Source organism: Lasioglossum baleicum, chromosome 10 (assembly GCF_051020765.1).
Source record: "Lasioglossum baleicum chromosome 10, iyLasBale1, whole genome shotgun sequence".
Classification (NCBI taxonomy): Eukaryota; Metazoa; Arthropoda; class Insecta; order Hymenoptera; family Halictidae; genus Lasioglossum; species Lasioglossum baleicum.
Window position 1 is genome coordinate 2,301,390 of NC_134938.1, and position 20,843 is coordinate 2,322,232.

At 39.5% G+C, this 20,843-nt stretch overlaps 1 protein-coding gene and 1 long non-coding RNA gene across 6 annotated transcripts in view; one reads left to right on the plus strand and one right to left on the minus strand.

Moving 5' to 3' along the window:
• LOC143212836 (cell adhesion molecule 1) overlaps window positions 1-18,836 on the plus strand; it is a 29,825-nt gene extending 10,989 nt beyond the window's left edge. For all 3 annotated transcript variants that reach the window (XM_076432052.1, XM_076432053.1, XM_076432051.1), the window contains exons 3-6: window positions 8,285-8,417; window positions 10,764-10,897; window positions 11,452-11,650; window positions 13,041-18,836. In XM_076432052.1, coding sequence (XP_076288167.1) covers window positions 8,285-8,417; window positions 10,764-10,897; window positions 11,452-11,650; window positions 13,041-13,156 — 582 coding nt within the window. In that variant the 3' untranslated portion in view covers window positions 13,157-18,836. The remainder of the gene's footprint in view (window positions 1-8,284; window positions 8,418-10,763; window positions 10,898-11,451; window positions 11,651-13,040) is intronic.
• On the minus strand, window positions 776-8,677 carry LOC143212840 (uncharacterized). Of its 3 annotated transcripts, XR_013009794.1 has the most exons (8): window positions 6,292-8,677; window positions 4,230-5,476; window positions 3,452-4,159; window positions 3,247-3,352; window positions 3,148-3,190; window positions 2,653-2,727; window positions 1,784-1,993; window positions 776-1,659 (listed from the first exon to the last, which is right to left on the minus strand). It is a non-coding gene; the product is annotated as an uncharacterized LOC143212840 (long non-coding RNA). The 3 variants fall into 3 exon arrangements; XR_013009792.1 differs by having other exon boundaries at window positions 4,230-8,677; XR_013009793.1 differs by lacking the exon at window positions 3,148-3,190 and having other exon boundaries at window positions 4,230-8,677.
• Window positions 18,837-20,843: the final 2,007 nt, after the last annotated feature.

Genomic DNA, 20,843 nt, shown 5'->3' on the forward strand with positions numbered 1-20,843 from the left:
TCGACAAACATGGAAAAAATAGGATTTCTCTCTTTACACGCTACAACACCACTGTGCCACAGCGGTTTTTAACAACCATGCGCGGAGAGGGAGGAATAAACACGACTATAAAATCGGAATGATCCTGTTCGACAGTTTAATACCGGACGTTTTTATGTTGGCTTAGAACTATGGGGTATAAAAAAAGAAGTGGAAACAGTAGAAATTATTAGATCGTCCGAATGGAATTAGCTCGATAGAAATGGAGAAAATATTCGGGTGGCAGAAAAGAAAAATGACAGGGAAGTTGAAAAGGAGAGACATCGAAGTGTAACTGCATTGCAACATAATCGGATAGAGAAATCAAAATATAAGCAAACATACATAGCATAAATATTGAACTACTGCACGGTTACCAGAATATTTAAGAAAAGAAGTCGGAGATGGAAGTCAGCGATTATTGGCATGAGCGGGATGTGGAACGGTAGAGAGATGAAACAGATAGTGGCAAGGGAGTTAGGGCAGACAATGCGAAATATGCGGGGGCGAATCTGGGAATTTGGAACATATGGTAAGAGAATGCAGGGAGTTAGAAAGGGATGGTTGCATAGTAGCGGTAGAAAATGAGAAAGGATTTGTCTAGTATAAACAGGAGAAGCCATTAGAATAATTTGAAGATGTTAGATTATTTTAACATTTCTTATTTTCAATAAAGATCCGCTGTCTAATATGTAATAAGATGTAACTAAGGATTGATGAATGATCGATGCATGAATGAGCGAGAGCGTAAGATAATGGGGCAACTATTGCAAACCGAGTTTCTTTTTTACGGCCGTAGGCTGAAAGTAAACTGTATACAGTATACTGTATACTGTGTATACTGTATACGATTTCTCGTATCACATTCGAGAGATTAATGCTGAACGGTGGTATAGCGAATTGGATTCGCGCGCTTTGTAACAGCCTGCAAATTCCTGTGGGCACATAAAAAGATTGAAAAGACGAGGCTGTCGCGGCGTGTTTCTGGCCGAATTGCAAAAATCGAGCCGCGTCGATATTAATAATTCACAAATGTTCGATAGCCGTTCGTGTGCCTGGAATTTAAACGATCCGAGTAAATTGCTGGGTGCCTCCTCTAAAGTTCAATCTGTTTGAGTAATACCGGGTGATTAAACGTTTAATTTACAAACGGCAGCGGTGCTTTCAACCGAGGCTTTCGCTGGTAGTGCTCGTTTAAATCGCTGAAATCTTTTCGTGTTAAAAGCAATTGTCGCTGCATGTTATTCAAGGCGCAATCTAGAATTTAACTTTAGAATTTAACGTGTTGTCTTTGATTAACGTATCTCACTACAATCATTTGTATACTCTGTTTCTGCAGATATACGTACAGCGAGTAATCAAATAATTATAAACACAAGTTTGATTTTTATTTTATTCGATAACAAATGGAATTAATGTAATACGTAAGCGTTTTCAGTAATTGGTGCAGTCACCCTATTCGTTCGTAACGAGTCGAGTAGCTTTATAAAAATATATCGAGCTACTCAACTAACCGACTACATACTTGTTCTTCCGGTAGTCTACGCGATCGCGTTTTGCTCTTCTGTTTACCTCGGAAGCCATCGACGCGCTTCGTTTGATCGTGGTCTCATTCCATTTGGATAAAGTGGTACCGTTCCGCTGTAACCAAGTCGCTCGTTATACTGTTGCATTCTACTTATCTGATCAGCCGCCTCCGCGTTGTGCTTGTTTGTAGGGTCAATGATACGCGGCACTGCTGTGACTAATTACTATTTCATTTTACCTATCCTGTCATCTATCGTCCCGGTTTTCTTGTCGGCCGAGGGATCTGCTCGAGGCTCGAGCACCACCTGTCTGATCAGTTACGTTCATATTCTACTGGCCGAACGGATAACTTCTGCAAAATGTTGTACATATTTCTTTCCCACAGTCGAGCACGTCAACTTTTTATGCGTTCGTTCGATCAATGTTTCGTCCCGCTGACAGTAGTACGCTGTTGTTTAAGCCATTATTTTTCGTTTCGTGTCGCACAACCAATATCGTACACGTCACCGACCAAAAATAATTGATTGATAAGTTGATCGTCGAACCGATGTCCATAAAAAGTCCATGAAACCAATGCAACTTATTTAATGAAACGGAAACTGGAGAATTTTATTGTGGCCATTCTCTCTCTCTCTCTCTTCCTCTCTCTAATAATTAAATTAGGTCTAGCAGGATAAGCATGGTCCAGCAGCTCTCGCTACAATTTTGATTGATACCGTATGCAAAACAATGCTTTTAGATTGATAGAAATACCCGTCATTTTGAAGTAATTTTATGTAATTTTAATTTTTTTTATACAAATTATATAATTACCGCCTGGGCCAATAGTTAATTCGTGCGATATTACCAGCTTGAGAGGTTAATTATATCGATTTAATATTCAGTCCGTATATCTCTAGAAAAGTCCATTTTCAGATCTAAGTGAAAACCTATGTGTTCATTAATGATAAACGCGACTGAGGTTAAAGTGTTAATGAATTGAACGCAATGTCATTTCAAAGTCCGATAAATAGCAAAGTTATTCTCGACTTTCACGTGAAATGACATTTTCTCTCCGAGCCTTTGATCGATCGTTTAGTTATTTTACTGATCCATCAAATCACTCACCACTTTAGTTGCTTGATTCGTTGCGCACTTGTTCTACTTGCAGGCCTAATAGCTGATCCATTCTACTCGGTAACCCTGCAAATGTAATTATCGGACTGTCAAACTTCATGCACATCCGCGGTTTTTTTAATGGAGATTTTTCTTTTAGAAATTAAAATAATATTAACTGACATTTTATAGAATTGTACATGGTTCCCTCGACCCCTTTGATCCCCATAGTGCGTAAAATACGTGCGTATTGTTCGTTGGATCGGTTTCAAAAATGCATATCGAAAAATTATTGGAAATATCGTGATCGCCGATTGTTCGGAAAAAAATTTCTGCGCAACAATGTTGCACGGTTCGCACGATCCCCCATTATTTCCTGTATACGCACATATTCTAGAGCCAACGGAAGAAGAATGAGAACAAAGGGGACGCGGTATCGAGTGGTGGATTCAACTCGCATTCTGTCGTGTTCGCAACGTTACGCGGTTCGTGCATCGCGCGATTTACCTTTCGTTACAAGCCGCATTGTGCCCGAAACGTCAGGGCTAACCTAGAAAAAGTGACGCATATACTTTATCGTCCGCTAAACGCGTCTGTTCTATTCACCTTGTTCCTTGTGGCTCTGTGACACATATTATGTCCTGCAACGATAATACACCAGGTGAACCATTACAGTTCAGAAGTAGGCAACGCGAACGAAGGGCCGCCGCGCCTGTAAATAAAATTACTGTTATACATATCTCGATCTACGCTACCGTTCATAAGTATTTGACCACTTGGCGGAATCGAATCTAAAAGTTTATACATATACCAGTAAATAGATCAAGTTATTAAATACTTGGTTCATCAATATGTACGATAGAGGGGTGTGCAGGATATTTCGGAAAATTTCATCCCCACTGTGTACATACACCCTGGAAAGCCCAGAAACTCCAAGTGTAACGTGATATGGAGTTAGATGCAACGGTGAGACAATACTAATCCAATGACAATTTTTTTGTTCTATAATAATTATTTTGTCACGGAACTTTTTTACGATATAAATAACATTTGGTTCTCAAACTTTTCACATTACATCGAAACCTTTGTTACTCCACGAAGTAATAACTTTGTGGTCTGATGCAGGTTACGACCCCGATCCAGCTCCAATTTTAACTTCGTTTTAACAAGCAAGCATTACTCCGCAATCTTCGAGCTCTTTCTTCTTTCCGATATTCCTTTTCAGGTGCTACGAGTCATTATTATGTACATCTCTACTTTTCCTTTTTCGGCTTCAGATAATAATTCCTCGAAAAGCATTCCTCTTAAATTTTTACAAGGTGGCTCAATTATTTTATCATGTTTGTTCAACCAGCATTCAATCGACTGTCGCGTGTTTCTCATAACTCCCATAAGAAAAATCTTATGTCGTGAATCAACAGCAGTTCTCCTTTTCATTGTGTTACACAATTTTACTTCATAACAAAGCAGTATGAAATTCCTTTACCTATTGAAATTGCTACCAAAGGATCATCTGGACCTAAAAACAAATCATTTTTTTAACATCAGACAATCTTCAGATGCTGTGTGGTTTTTTCTTCTTATTTTACCTTATAAATTTTTGAGAAAATCATTCCAGCTACCCCTACGAGTATTTTCCTTAGACTTTTAGACTTTAGATAGATCGTCGAAGCTTTTCCGAGATCGTTTAATATTTTACCCTGTTTGTTCGACCAACATCGACTTGTCGACTATTGTCTAATAACAATCTGAGATAGATCTTGTGTCTTTAACGGTAAACAATCACTGCCCGATTTTCTGTTCGCTATCCAATTCTACTTCTTGTTTTGCAATTTTTTGTACGAGTAACTGTTGGAACTCGTTTCGCTCGAGTTTGTGGAATGTAACATTACGCCCGCGTGTTATTATCAAATTAAACTTGTACACATATTTTACAAAAGCTTCGTAAATGTGAAAAAGTCCACGCTCATTATAATGGCTAGGTATTTAAACAGCAATTAAACTTCCACTCGCCATTTACATGATTGCTACTTCATTTATCGTCCATACGTGTCTCTTACTAGTATTTCTGCATTGCGATAGCAACGTTATTATTATCGTTATTACTCGTTTTTCGAACTAAAAATCATTATAATAATTTCTCATTCTAGGTCGCTACTATAATTATAACTACATATATGTATATTTCCATTGCTAATTCTTAAGGCCAATATTATACGACAAGAGCGTTATTATCATTGCTATTAATTCCACGAATGAACAATCATTAGAATCATTAGAATAATTCCTCAAATTAAATCCATATGATAGCTATTATTATATCACTATTATTAATTTTAGAAATTAATATTGATTCTTAGAATTAGTAATAGGTACATTTGCCCTATGCGAGTCTACGAACGTGCTGCTCCGGTCCTATCGAGGTAAATATCGGGATCAAGAAATCAATCTCTTTATTATAAAAAGATTCTCGCCCGGCGAAGTATCGGCAAAGAGTTTCCGAACACGGTGTACATCCTTTAACAAGGAATCAGATAAGTACCATCGGTTTCCATTAGAGGGAATAAGCAAGCCCGCCTTTCTTAAAGGATACCGCACAAACGGGCAGAACGAGTTTACCGGCAAATTGAAATTGCGCGTAACGCTAACGTGATCAGGTATGAAGTCGGAACACAATATCAGGGGGAGGGTGCACGCGCACTGTAACATGCAACGTTAATAATAAAAACCGGCACGCGGTTCGTGACACATCTTATTTCTCTGCGAATGTACTGTATATTTCCATTTTTCCAAATAGAGGAGTACGCTTTTCCCTTTTGCTCCATGCATCCGATACCTAGAAAATCGGTCAGAGGTACAAACGAGATATTGTTCTTTCCTTGTGACACACATTCAAATACAGGTAAATCCTGCATAACATGGTAGCTATGTTTCTCGAAACCGTGTTATTGCGATGCTAAAAACTGGAACGGGAAGAGTTAGGTTCTTCAGACCAACAGGACCATTCCATTCTGTTTTGCTTTCGCTATTACGAATAACAAATGTGTTTGTCAGAAGCATCAATACATTAGCAAGTATGTTCATTAACACAGTAATTTTTTATAACAATATTAATCAATTGTGTTTAAGAAATATAAAGCTGTTTGTGCCCTCGGAACTTACCAATTAAAACATACACAATAGATAAATTAGTTGGAGTTGGAGAAGGTTGAAGTTTCGTATTTTATTTTCTGGCTGAACTTCACTGTAGGAAATTTCCAAGTTCTCGAAATATAATCCTGTAGATTTGCTCGTACATATGTTTCGACAACTAATCGAATTACTACTGGACTAATTAAACTTGCTGTTAATATAAATTTTCCTGACGATTAGCTGTTCATATCGATCACGCGTTTATTACATATTTCTGAGAATAAGCACGCCACGAAATTTCGTTCAAGAACATACATATGTATCGTGCATTCACCGCATACACGCACACTGACACGAATTCTCTACACGGATACGTATCGTCAAAGGATTGTAAATACGGTAATACCGTAGCTGCAACCCTCGTTTCTTTAAATTTTAGAACCAGTAAAAAGTTATCTCTACTACATCGCTTTATACAAGAAACCATGCAACTTCGCAAATTAAAGTATATATATTTACCTTCAATAACTTTCCGAGATAGCCTCGGGGGTAGCAATTTTCCGGTGGTGATTTCGCCCCTTTAATTTGAATTCTCTTTTATTGTTGCTTGTTTCACAAATCTTCAAACATTTTAATATTCACCGACGTATTTTCGTGCAGTTCTCTCTCTTGAATTCTGTGCTTCTATTCGCGAAAACACGATGCTATTGGACTTCCCAATTCTCGGACCGTTCCACAGTGAAACCATGTTGTATGACTGCTGCATAATGCAGCAGTTGTCTGTATCGTCTGTTTCTTCAGTATTTTATGCAATAATTTATTACTGGACAGCGATTCTTATCAAATGAAAATTGTCCGAGTCGATCGTACGAACTGAAAATCAGATGAAAATGTTTTTCTTCTTCGTTTTGTTTCCTGCTCGTCCATTTTTCTCAGAAGTGCATCAAATCTACAGTCTATTTGTGTCTACACGATGTGTGGACAAATTGATGATTGTCGAATTGATTGAACAATTCCGTATGAATGCATCTTTAATCAATGCATCGTAAATGCATCGTAATCAATGTGATAAATTTGAACTCTGCTGTTTGGGCGTTGGCTTGGCAGTCAACGTGTTAATGCACTAATCGAACGTGAACACAGCAACTCGAGTCGTTTTTAATTGAATATATATACATATATTCGCTCGTCGAGGGGTCCTTGTTCCTTCCGCGCTTGCAAAGAGGCGTTTGATGACTCTGAAGTTTTCGCCCTCGGCCTTAAATAAATCAATCACGATGACAAACAACATAATCCAGGTCAAGTAGTCTTGGCCGGAGAACCTAGGCGCCGCGCCGCGCCGGAGAAAGTTGTTTGGCGTCGAATTTTCGTCCTCCTCGCTTAGCGACCGGTTTAGCACTCTCTTTACAGGAAGAGGGTCCTTCGTGCTCGTCGACCTAACTGCAATTAGAGGCGAAAAATTCATTGAACCTGAAACTCAGCCTCTAAAACCTCGAGCACCTTTGACTTCGATAATAATAATCGCTATACATATCCTGCGTTTCCGATTAATATTGAAACGAGAGAGAGTGGTAATTTCATTCGAAATCCTTATCTCTTCACCGGTGTCAATTAGCAATTTAAAATAATTGCGTGCGCCGCGCCGATCTCGTGTGTATTAAATACATGCGTGACGACACAGATTTTTGTAATCTCTCGCGTGTGCACACCTCCTGCACAGTTCCTGTCGGAACTTTATTTTTCGCATGCAACAAACTCGGCCGATCAGTAATTATTTAGACGAATAAGCAGAATATTTCGAAATTACGCTGTCCAACACAAATGTCAACTTATTATTTTACTTTTGCGTTCCGATTATGCTCGCACAGATTTGTTATAATATTGTTTTATTACTGTATTTGGGAAAGCATCGTTTGCACAGTTATTATTAATCTTATTGTTAGTCTATTAATGGTAAGTTTCCACGTAGGTAGTTTTGAACTGAAATCGTTAGATATTCCGTAAGAGAGAAAGTAGTAAAGATCGATTTTAGTCACTATTTTAGACGGTTACACCTTTCGCAAGTGTCTGGATACTTTTGAGCGGTAGCGTATATGAGGTTTAGAATTAATTGGATCGTATAAACGAGGTGTTCTAGACTGTAACTTATTAAAGCGATTAAGATTTTCGAGAGCATCCCGAATACCGAGGCCGGTTCTATCTGGCGATCAGTTGAAAGGGGATATATAGGGGGTTGAACCACTCCTACGCGATCAGCCGAAGAAGGCTACAACGGTTTTCCCCACTTCGGCGAACACCTACGCGATCAGGCCAGTCGTTTGATCCATTTTTGAGGGATCGATACGTCTCGTTCAAGCTCCCGTCCTACGCGAGAGGCAATAATAAAGCCGGGGAACAATGGCGACGGCTCTGAATGAATACACGAGTACGCCGCGTTGCGGCTTGTTTAAGGGGTGTTAGGTAATCGACGGAGCACAATTGAAATCTAAAACCATACGCAATTTGTTTACAGTACTTGGAAAACGGCACGACAATCAAACTAATGGACGTACGTTTCGAGGCGTCCGGCTCGTATTGCTGTCAGGTCTCGATGGCGTCTCCTATTTATACCGAGGCTTCCGAACCCGTTCAAATGAAAGTTATAGGTAAGTGCCAGTTACCGTCTGCTTTCTTCTGTCATATTGTTACACGACAAATGTCCGATTTTCAATCGTAACTTTCGTCTTTTCGTTCGCCTCGTATGTGTCACGTGAGATACGTGTTTTTTAATAAATACACTCTAGCGTTTCACGAACAAAGTATATTTAACTTTACAAATACATGAAAAAAACGTCAGAGAACAAAATAGCACGCGTATATCATTGGTTAGGAAAGTTTCATACGAAACGTAGAAAGATCCCCTGTAGTCGGCCACTACATACTACATACATATTATGTAGCTAGTATAATACATGAACAGACATGAAATTATTTCTTTAAAAGAAACTTTCACGCCATCGGCATTATCAAATCGGATATTTCGTATGTAACAACGTAATTCAATGGTCATGGGAATTCCGTGATAAATCGTGCGAGCTCGTTACTCATCCGTGGACATTTATGCGAATCCTCGTTTTTGTAGTCGTTCTCGCGGATACCGGAATTGAAGAAAAATTACTATCATCTGTTAAGGAATCTCTCTGGAACGATGAATAAAATAATATAAAATAGATATCTGGCACTGTAATTCACTGCTGTCCCAATGAAATGATGTGTAGCGCGCAACAGTTGAGAAACAATAACTCTTCCGATTTGTAATCGTCGAATAACCTCTGGCCTGAAAATGAATTTATCGTCGGAAGTCGAGTTTTTATCGATAGAATCAATGTGAATATTGATGAAAGCTGAAAAATACCGAAATCTCTGTATTTTTCTTGCTTTATGCGAACAAAAAACATGCTCGAATATTTGCGAATGATATTCGCACGTGCGCGCTGTACACTGTACAGGTATCCAATTAAAATTCACCGTTCAGGGGGAAAAAAAAACATTTACATTCGTTTTAGCCGATTGATCCGCAAAAGGGTTCGAGCAATAAAGCGTATGCCCACTCCTTCTTCTCCGCCCCATGGCCCCACGCACTTTTTCGTTGCCCGATCAATTAATTATGCAATCGTCGCGTCGTACCGGCTGTACCGCGAAACAAAATCGCGATAAAACACGATGTCTTTGCAATTATAATGCGCCATTCAAGCGTGAAAATGCTGTCGGTCCGTTGTCCGCATAAATTCTTGCCGCTGCATAAATATGTCGAGTGAGTGCATCTACCTTGATGCATCGAAAGAATAGATTCATTAATTTCATTTACGGGGAAGAAAATATGCTGCGCGGCAGTAACGGACAATCACGTATTCAAATGAGAGTTATAATTCGAGATTTATTTACAGCACGACCTAACGTCGTCGTTCAACAATCCCATTGTTCAAATTTCGAACGTTTTAATTGTTTCGATTAATTTAACGATCGAGTCGCGTCGATGCACGCGGACACGACAAATTATACGCATTGATTTTAAACAGAATTTCATGAATGAAATTTATTCATAGAGGTTACCGATTGTCCAATGAATTAAAGCCTGCACATCTATCATTCATCAACCCTGTGTGTACCTTGCGCAGCTTAAAATCGTGTAATTAGTTATTAATCGAAGACCAAGTTTAGGTAAGTGAATGATCAAATAGGGTAAATGTACTGCGGTGTTTTTTCCCAACGAGATTAAAATGCATCAAAATAAATATTTTGCCCTGAATAAATTTGTACAATAAAATGAGAATGTATTCTCGTTGGCAAGGCAAACAAAAATTGCCAATCGTGCTCATATTTTTACAATCTCGGAATTTGAAAAAACATTCTCCACATAAAAAGTAAAAATATCATTTTTCTTCTATGATCTCCACATGATCGTACATTCTTTATACTGCTTTAAATTGCGTAGAGGAAAGTTTAATTATTATGTAGATGCCTTCTTCGATAGAATATAACTATAAAAAGAAACTTCTCTCTTGCCTTTTAATCAATAAATTAAGCCCTCAGCATTACGTACATTAAAGTAAAGGAGGAGCTCATTGCCGCGGCACAAAAATCGCTAGGAATCAATAGGCCTTAATACTGTGCGGTGTGGGTCCAGTTAGAGAATATAATTTCAGTTTGTTAACCTTTAATGTAACAACTGGACAGCGGACTTTATGCATTTATAATAAAAATGAGTAGGTGTAATATAAAACTGTAAACATATTAGAAGCATTTAAATATACATTATTTTCAACCCATTGAACATATTAAGAGAGAAAACAAATTTCTATTTCACTCAAACTTGCCGCAATTCAGGTGGAAATTTTTATTTTGCATAACGATCCGCTGTCTAATAATAATGCAGTCTGTCGAAATAATAAACTTGTATTATTTGTACGAGTTTTAATTGATTTACAAATGAACGTTCTGAAATTGCACAGTACCACAGACTGAAAACCCGAAGATCACGTTCAAGAAAAGCATGTACGTGGTCGGCGAAAGTCTAGAGGCGAATTGCACCTCATCGGCTGCGCATCCAGTTCCTCATTTGACATGGTTCATAAATGGCAAGGAGGTAAATATAAACAGCAATTTATCGATATTCCACATCCTCTGAAATGTCTTAATATTTATACCAGAACAGTTTTTACATTACTTTACATACATAAAGAAGGATTAGGTCTTCATAAAAATATTGTATGGCCTGCTTTTTAAAGGGGAAGATCCTTTTCACCGTTAAGACTCGCAATGTATTTAAAAATTTTTATGAATATGATATAACTATTTGTTTATATAACGTGTGTGGTTCGCTTCAAACTTTTTCTCTTCTCGATGGCTACAAGGTGCTTAAATATAAATTGTAAAAATAAACATTAACTTATTTAAATATAATTTCTATTACCCGCGATGACGCGCACTGAGAATAGCGCGCACGTGATTGGCTGCTCGATATATAAGTGCGAATCCCTCAATAAGTGTGAAGTCTCTCGCAATCAGTTATCGAGTCGCCACTATACATAGATGGTTGAGGAGCACTACTTTCCGGAAATTAACTGTCGGTCGCGTCGACGCGAAAGGACAGTTTCACACGAAATTCTTATTCAGTGGTTTCTGTATTTGTTTCGTTAGGTAGATATCACTTTGGTGAATCATTATCCGCACACGCGTCACAAGGACCAACTGATGTCCGCGACTGCGAAATTGATGATCGAGGTGTCCGCGTTGCATGCCGGGGAGAACGGGTATTTGGAGATCAGCTGTTACTCGACCATACCGAGCTACCCGGTGAACGAGGAGTACGCCGACATCAGGAAGGAAACAGTCTCGGGTAAATATATTATACAATTGTTATTCAATCGTTTCTTCGCGACAGAAGCCTAGCTGCCCACCCGCGCCCGGTCTGTTGGCACCGTTGGCACAGTGTCGCCTCGCCAGACAGTGCTGTGATATCGGCCAAGATTTCTCGCGCTTCGATAACCGAAAGTTCACGCGTTATAAGTTGTAGATCGATATAATTAAATGCATAACGTGAAGTTTGAACATTTAATGATTCGTTTATAGTTTATATCAATATCAATGATTTATTTCATTATATACTTTATCAAATACGGAAAAATCCATTCTAAATTAACGAAAATATTAGTATTCCTATCTTGGTTTACACTTAACATTTAAAAATGCTACAATGGAATATGTGAACATCTACTATTATTATTCATCTTTTATTATCCTTTTTGCAGCGTGCATTTCAAATTTTGTTGAATTATTGGTTTTTTAATTCGCATACCATACGGATGCATACATTAAAAATTATACTTTGTAGCAGCACGCGCTTACAATTACGCCGCGATTTAATCCGTGCTTCGGAATAATATTCGTAGTGTAGCTTTGTATGTAAGTAAAATCCAGTTGCCCGACGAATACATACATGTTTAAAACAAAAACTTTCTCTTTGCAACGCGGCTCGCTGTTTTTCTCATTTGATATCTGCAGCATATTCTGTGTACAGTTCACGTGAAATTATCGTAATTACCGGATACAACATATAAAAAGGTATAAAGGCAACATGAGAGGAGATGAGATACGTGGTCCCAAAAAACGCACGAGTTTCCTAATTAGAGTCTTTTGAAGCGTCACCGTGCCGCTGAAAAAGAAGTTTCTCAATTAGGAACGGGAATCTCGCGATTCGCAGCCGAACTCAGCTTATATTCGCCAAGTTTCGTAAAAATTATGGTTCTCGAGTCCCCAGTATGTACAGCATGTATGCACCTAAGACTTTCACCGAAATTATCTCCGTTGTTTTTAGTAATATGTACTATGTCGAGAACGTTTAATGGGGCAATTATTTTGACGGAGAAGTTTCTTTTTTCTACGTGATTTTCGACGTCACATTCCCAATCGATACGTAACAGAAAGATTAAAAGAGATGTCAAAATGAGTACCAGAAATAGTTTTCAAAAATTTCCGATTGTCGGAGGGGAAGTAGTTGCCCACTCTCTGCCAGTACCGAATTAGTCGCATGACATTGTGAATTGTGACACGTGCACGACAGAGATGAAACGCGTCACGTGACCGGGCCGTGGCGGAAACGTGGGGGAATAGCGTCGTAGAAGGGGGAAAGTATAATAGAGCGGCGAGACAAGTCTGGCGACTCTGCCTCGACGCAGACTGTTTTCATGTGTGTACATCAGTAGAAAAATTTTTCTCGGTTGTTCCAGTGCAAATTATACCCGCGCCGATCGTCGTCGTCTCCTCAGCACTGAAAATCGCGCAAGGGTGGGCCCCACCTGCGTTACTGTACATACTCTGCGCGATGCACAAAATCATTCCTTAATAAAAGTCAATTGCTTTAGGATAATTAAAAGAAACAAAAAGAAAATGGATAAAAAAAAAGAATGAAGAAGACGGAAAAGAGTGTGTGAACGAATAGGATATAACGTATGTGGTATAATATACATACGTAATCACGAGAAGGAACAAGCGGAGAAAGAGAGAGGGTGAATTTCGGGGGAAGGAGTGAGGGATCTATATACATATATATTATTATATATATATATATACATTAAAGAACGAACAATCACAATGTCTTCCTTGATTATACCGAAATACACGGGGGCAGCGGTTTTATTGTCTTGCAGAAAATTTTATAACTCATAGACGCGGCTTCTTCGTGCAAAACTATTTTCGATTGTCGCTTGTATCGATCGTTATCTATTTCACGGAACGTAATCCCGGCGAGGACGCTCGTTTCACGGAGCCTTTCCGTAACGGAGCACGACTACGATGAGAACAGAAAAAAAGGGTGAAGAAAAACAATACGACAATGAAGAAGAAGAAGAAGAAGAAGAAAGAGACGAGAAAAGAGGAGAGAAAAAAATATATATACGACATACGACGACGAGAAACCGTAGGGAAGCATTAAATATTATAGTACCTCTCGTCGCGACGAGGAAAAGAGGAAGTTTGGTTTCCGGGGATTTTTTGGTCTCTCTCTCGGATTTTTTCTGTTCCTGTACCTTTTTCTCGAGAAACAAATACATATTGTAGTGCACGGGCGCATTTTTCTGATTGGTCAGTCTCGCGTCGACCACGGTAAGATTTAACATTGATAACGATGTTGAGAACGGAGTTGACACGTGCGCGTTGGTTCTCGGATCGAAACATGTCCGCGTTTCCTTTCCCCCTCCCCCACCCGCCTTGTTGAGATCCTTTAAATCACGTTGACGCTGTGTAGATAGAATAACAATTGTGTTTTATACTCGACCGCGGTGATATAAGAGTTTACCGTGTAATCTAGGATTAGGCACGCAATACCGTTGTCATTGTCTGCTCGAAGGCAAGATGCGCGCCGCCCGGATAGTTCTTCGATCATTCGAGCATTGCGCCACATATCCATAATAGTACCTAAAGAGACAGATTATACCGTACTGTCGCGATATATACATATATATATATATATATACATATATATGTATTTGTACATGTATGTCGTGGTTGTTGAGCCGGTGAGAGAAGCGATTAGGGTTGCCACCTAATGGGAGAGATTGTTCGACGAAACGCGCGGTTCAATCGAGAAACATAACCAGCGATCTATACGTATATTTTTCTTTACGGTCTCGTAACAGATGGTTCGTCATTTCATTGATAACCGAATCGATATTTTTGTCACTATATTTAAGGGATGTAATATTGTTACACTTCTTTCGTGGAGGCGATTTCGGGTTATGAGATCCGTCGCGTCGTTCCGTATCCTTTACAATTAGTAGAATCATCGAATATATTGATCATAGGAAAAACGTGGCAATCTTAAATTTGATCTCGTGCGTTTAATAGGTAGACTTACTCTTACTCGTAATCGGTGTGTCGCACTGACTAGGCGAGGTTACAGTCTTCCGGGAATCGGTTCCTCGATGATTGGAGAAAATCGATTCAAGCATGGCTGTTTCTAATAGTAGATGACCGGGTCTGAACTTCACCTCAGGATACCAGAATATTTTAACTTTTCTGTTTATGTGTAATCCTGCAGATTTTGACGAGAAAATGCCGAAAATGCACCAAACGAAAATATTCTAAAATAATTGAAGAGACGCTGAATAAGTCGATTCCGATTCTCAGAAATCCCCTGCAACCTCCCCTATAAATAAAGAAGCTATAATACATGTCAATTCGTAGATCGAATTTCTCGGTTATTGTTAAGAAACGTACTTATACGCGTGTGTATAACTCCAGACGTTTAAATACGACTATTTCAGGACACGTCGCTGATTTAGATTGTTTATTTTCATCGACGACTAAAAAAAGATAACGATTTACTTGAGGTATATTTGTTATTTTCTGATCATCGATAATAACCAAAGACAAACATATTGTGATCGATCATTTACCAGCCGTATAGCTCGTACATATGGGAATATGTAAGAATAACCGAACAACTTATCATCAGCTTAAGTTAAAATAAGAACCGATTATTACGATAACTATACATACCATACCTCTATAAATAAATACTACATACATATGTATTGCGATACGTAAGAGCTTCGTAACGTGTGCACGTAAGTTTTATTCTGAATTTTATCAGATATTTATATACCTATTATACATACATATTATACGTACAGGTATGTATGTATATTTATGGAATAGTGTTTGCATAAATACAATACATATATAGGTAGTTCAAAGTAGACATTGTATCGACAAATCACAAAGTAAGACTGTTATTCCTTGTTACTCGTGGAGAGATACGATTCGTTGTTATATTGTGATAACGTTGTTTATTTATTCGTTTATATATCTGTGCGTTATTTTTATGCTTCGTCGCAATCCTTCGAATCTGTGCGAGGATACGACGTCCTCGGATATTTGTTTATCAAATCGTTGATAGCCTGATATTGTTTTTAGACGCGGGGACTTTCACCGGACTATCGATATTTTTTTAGAAAATGAAACTTACATATCAAAGATACCGGAACGCCACCGACATTTTCAACAATATTGTTAGTGGACTGTGGATTTTTGATGCATTCATAACAAACACGAGTAAGAGAAATACAAAGTACATAGTGGAAAGTGGAAACGTTAGAAGAGAACATTAACGAAATATGTACATAGAACACTTCTAAAAAAAGTATAATAATTACACACAGCGGATTTTACGAATTTGTGACAAGAATTTAAACATATTGAGGAAGAAAATAATTTTCTATTTTACTCCAGTATGTTGCAATTCAGGTAGAAAATGTTTATTTTGCATAAAGATCCGCTGTCTGGTAATAATAAATATATAGATTGTGGTTTACTTTGAACTAATGTACATGACAATTAATCCAGTATCTAAATAACAACAAATTATTTTACATTTCTAAAAAAATTGGCAATTGTAGGTAATTTTCAAATGCCTCTCCTGTAATATTTCCTTTTTTTTTTGACTTATGACACTTTTTTTATAAATGGATGACATTTTCAAATACGAGTAGATTGAACTCATTTAGACAGTACTGATTTTGGCTTTTATATTTATCCGAGATGTCTCTTGTTCGCATAATTTGCTTCGCAGGTTGATCGTGTTACACAGATTTTCCGGTATCGACAGAGCAATCGGCAATAACAACATAGTTACGGTGTAAAGTCCCTGATTAATAGACTGCGGATCTTTATCTACACTCTCGTTTCTCTCGTCTCTGCAGTGGCTTCCAAAGGTCGGAATTGAACAGAAATTGAGCATTCATTAGCGATCCCGTAGAATTGAATGCGGCGCAGCCGCAGCCGGAGCCGGAACAAAAACATACTCGCTTCGTTGCGTTGATTCGAAATCAGATGGCTAATATTTTCGGCCCGAGATCGCATAAGAGAAATTGGATTATACAGTCTAAAAGGATTAAGAAAGAAAACACAGTGTCTCGTTATTATAGGGTGAGGGGTTAAAGCAATTTTCAAATTTTCACAGAAAATGCAAGATGAACGGTAATAACAGACAGCGAGTTTTAGAAGCGGACAGTTGAATTTCAGGTGAAAGGTAGGCTTCAAACAAAGATTAGCAGCGTTAACGTTAACAATGAAATAATTAATTTCTGCAAACACAGAATGTGCCTGTGGATTTGCGTGTCAAACATTAGCCGGGTTCATGAATTACTACAATGGTCTCGTACACGAGCCGCGCGACATCGCGTCGCAACATTAACGTTTTCAATGCAACAAAATAATGTCCGCATATAAAATAGTAACGCGTGACACCGATTTTTCAGATTGAAGAAGTCTATCGTAACAAACCGAGTTTTAGAAACAGACAGACCGTGGTCCGCGATTAAACCGTGGTGTGCAGACAGTTGAATTTCAGGTGAAACGTAGACTTGAAAGAAAGAGATCCGCAGTCTACCGATTACAAAGATACCTTGAGGAACAGTTGGAGCGTCTCGAGATGGAGAGCGTGCGGTTAATGGATACTAGAAAATTTATTGCACGCGTAGATTGTCCCGACTCGAGCCGTCTCTGTCCCCCGTGTTCGTGTGGGAGCTTCATCGATTCACCGTGACGGCGGCCACTATTTTTAACGGTCCGCGGGAAAAATGAAAGAAGAAAAGCGAAAGGATAACGATGACGAAATAACAGGGGAAAAAAGAAAAGTTGCGAGAGGAGCGAGCGAGCGAGCGTCGAACGGGAGAGGGTGAGGAGGCGCGCGGAGGAGGGGTTTTCTTTTGTTGTCGCTGGAAGGGCTGGAAAATATATCCCGGCAGCAGAAAAACAACAAGCGTAATTATAGAATTTCCGTGTTTACGCACAGAGAGCCCTGCACCGGCGATCAATAAAATTGTGTACACCGGAGGCGGCCAGTCGGGCCATCCTACGCGTGCACGATACACTGAAACGCGCGTGATTTAATTTACCGCAGCTGTTGGCCGATCGTGTTCTATTTGCTAAGTGGTCTGGAGAGTCGGTCGGAAGACGTATGATCCCGTAATAAATTCGTTCGGATTCCTGGATTCCTCGAACCAATGTTCAATCGACACACTTACAATTCGATGCTTCGAACGCGTCGCGTCGCATCGTATGTGCCGGTGATTATGAAATTGTAAGTTTGTAAGAAAGAAAGGATAATCTCGTTTAAGTTTAAAATTTGCAACGTTCATTCGCTGCGTTCAAGTCATGACCACAAAGCAGTTAAAAATTATCACGTCGTTCGTTCTAGTTGGGGATATAATAGAATCGGTGTTCGCGCTACTGATCAACACGAAGTATCACGCTATTAAATTAATTTGCAATGCAGTATGCTGTAATTTATCGACGTTACGGTGAGCCACGTAATTTGGACAAGTAACGTGAAATTGGCGTCCAATGAGGAGGGCGTTATCGTCGCGTTGGTCGCGCTAGGTCTTTTTACACGGTCATTTGCGGCGAGAGAGCTGAGGTTTTAATAAATACGCGTCGATGTGGTTGAACAGCGTGTGAAACGGGAAAATGTAGATAGGAATCAGACGATTATTTAATCTAGTTAACTATAGGAACAAAATCAATTAAACTAGTCACTTACGGGGTAGAAAAGTGTACAGCTTTATATCTAGACCAAGACAATTTGGGTACCAACCGCTTTAACAATCAAGTAGCTAAGATAATTAGGGAGATTAACGATAAGTGGATTCTGTGATGCGAAGGAAGATTATGCAAGATTTTCGTTCGACGATATAGAAAATTGGAAACAAGGAGAATTTTAGAATATTAGATCAATTGAATCTCGTCACCGAATAAAAATAATGGTGGTAGCAGAGTCGCCGGATGAGGGGAGGAAGCACGAGTTCAGGGGAAAAAGTTACCCTCTCTTCGCCAGTACCGGATGCGTGGGGAATAGCGTCGCAGAGGGGGAAGGTAGAGTGGGGACACAATCTTAATCTGGCGACTCTGAGCGATAGTAATCGGTAAATCTTAAAACAGAAATATGAGAATGCTTCTAAGAATAGAATATGTCCCTTTGTTCCATAGATTGAACGTATGATCGAACTTTCTTTTCTTTTTTTTTTTAATAAAACAAACAAAAGTGACCAAAAAAAAAAATGTTTAATATCACTCTTGGATATATCTTGCTACTATTTGACTAACATTTGTTACTTTCTCGATGACAATAACAGCCGAATTAGAGCATGAATTTTCACCACAGAAAGGCTACGACGACGTTGCCGCTGTGCTGCATGTGTATTTAAAAGAATTCTTTCCATGGAAACGTGAACGATCAATTTCGTTCGGAATGTTTACAAACCTACAAAAGCGAACGGTTTTATAGCGTTTTACAATTTTCAGGGGAAACGCGCGCGTACCACCTGGAAAGCTTCGACAAAGTTTTTCGTCAGAATTGGTTCGATTCACTTACCGCGAATGCAAGAGACACACTCTACATTTTCTCCACGTATACGATGAAAAAAAAAAACAAACAAACAAACACGAGTTTAACCATTTCAATCGGTACTCTTTTACAACGTTTACTATTTACACGTAAAACTAGTAAATCGAACTGCAATGAACGACAAGAAAAGGAAAAAATGAAATTTAAAAAATATCGAACAGAAGAATGGAGGAAGAAGAATCTCGCGAAGAGCGTGCGTCAATCGGACGCGTGCGTCGTCTGTCCGATTATATAATGTAGTCTTTTAACCTTTCGCTACAACGTACGAGATATCTCGTCTCCACGATGTTGTCCATAGTAATTGTGCGACGAAATCGTGGTGACGAGATTATTTCGTTGACACTATCGTGGAAGCGAGATATCTCGTCCACGGTAGTGAAAGAGTTAATTTAGAGAAGGAGGAACAGCCCGAACGAATCTATTAATCGATCCGACGTTTCCGACCCGTCGAGCAACATATCGTAGGGTTAAGTCAGACGCGAAAAGTTAATCTTCCCGATCCTCCCGGGTTCTTGATCGCCGGTGCTTTCGCGGAGGTGGATAATACGTGCGATAATAGCGACGCGCGACGAGCAGCGAGCAGCGCGTTCGAGCGCGTTCTACATTGGCCGGCGAGCCGGTAAAATGGAAAACAAAAGGACGACGACGGCGAAGCGGCGAAAGACTCGACAAATTCATGGCGTTTCACGTCAGAAAAAACGAGATGTTGATCGCGTTGATATGCGTTCTCGAGGCGTTGCTCGTCCCTGTGAATTGCGACGACGGGGCTTTATCCACCTCGAATGAAACGACTCCGTTGCAGACGGCGGTCGCCGAGAGGATAGTCGGCGGAGAGCTCACCAGTATAAAGCATTATCCGTTTATAGTAGGTGAAATGCGCCCGTGACGTTTTTGCTATTATACTAGAATGTTCAATACACGAATCACTCTCAATTATCTTTGAGAGAGTGCGGTCAGTGTGTAGTGTGTGTATGCGCGCGGTTGCATGTGTGTACTTGTGCGATAGAGAGTGTGACGAAGAGAGCAAGGGGAGAGAGAGAAAGAGAGAGGGAGAGAGAGAGTAAAAGGAAACGATAGTGTTCGAGGCTACGTTAATTCACGGTATTTTTCCTAAACGTCTTGTATGACGACGGCAAACTGCTTCGCGGCGGGTTATTTTATTAGCGCGAGCAAGAGAGCGCGTGGTGTGCGTCCTATCGATGGAATTGATTGAATTAGCTGCGTAGAGGAAACCGCGTAATCGCAAAGAGCTTTTCGATTTCTTTTCCGGGAGGTAGTGTGTATGTACATGTACTACTTGTATACTTGCGGCGCGGCGTTATGCGGGTATATCTGAATGTCCTGTTGTGTGTGTGAGCGACCATGAACCAGGGCTGTTTGTTTCCTTCGAAGGTCGAAGATTTTGAAGCTTCGAACCTTCGAATTTCAGAAACACCGCACGCGTCTTGCTACACGTATACAGCGGTTCGTTCTTTCGAGCGGATTTCTCAAAATACTGAGAGTGATCGTCGTATATATTCACTTTACCGTACCGATAAGGTATAGAGGTTCGCGGATGACGAAACCGAATTTTCAATGTCAATTTCTCGTAGGTCTCGATCCAACGGCGACACGGTAGTAATTTCTG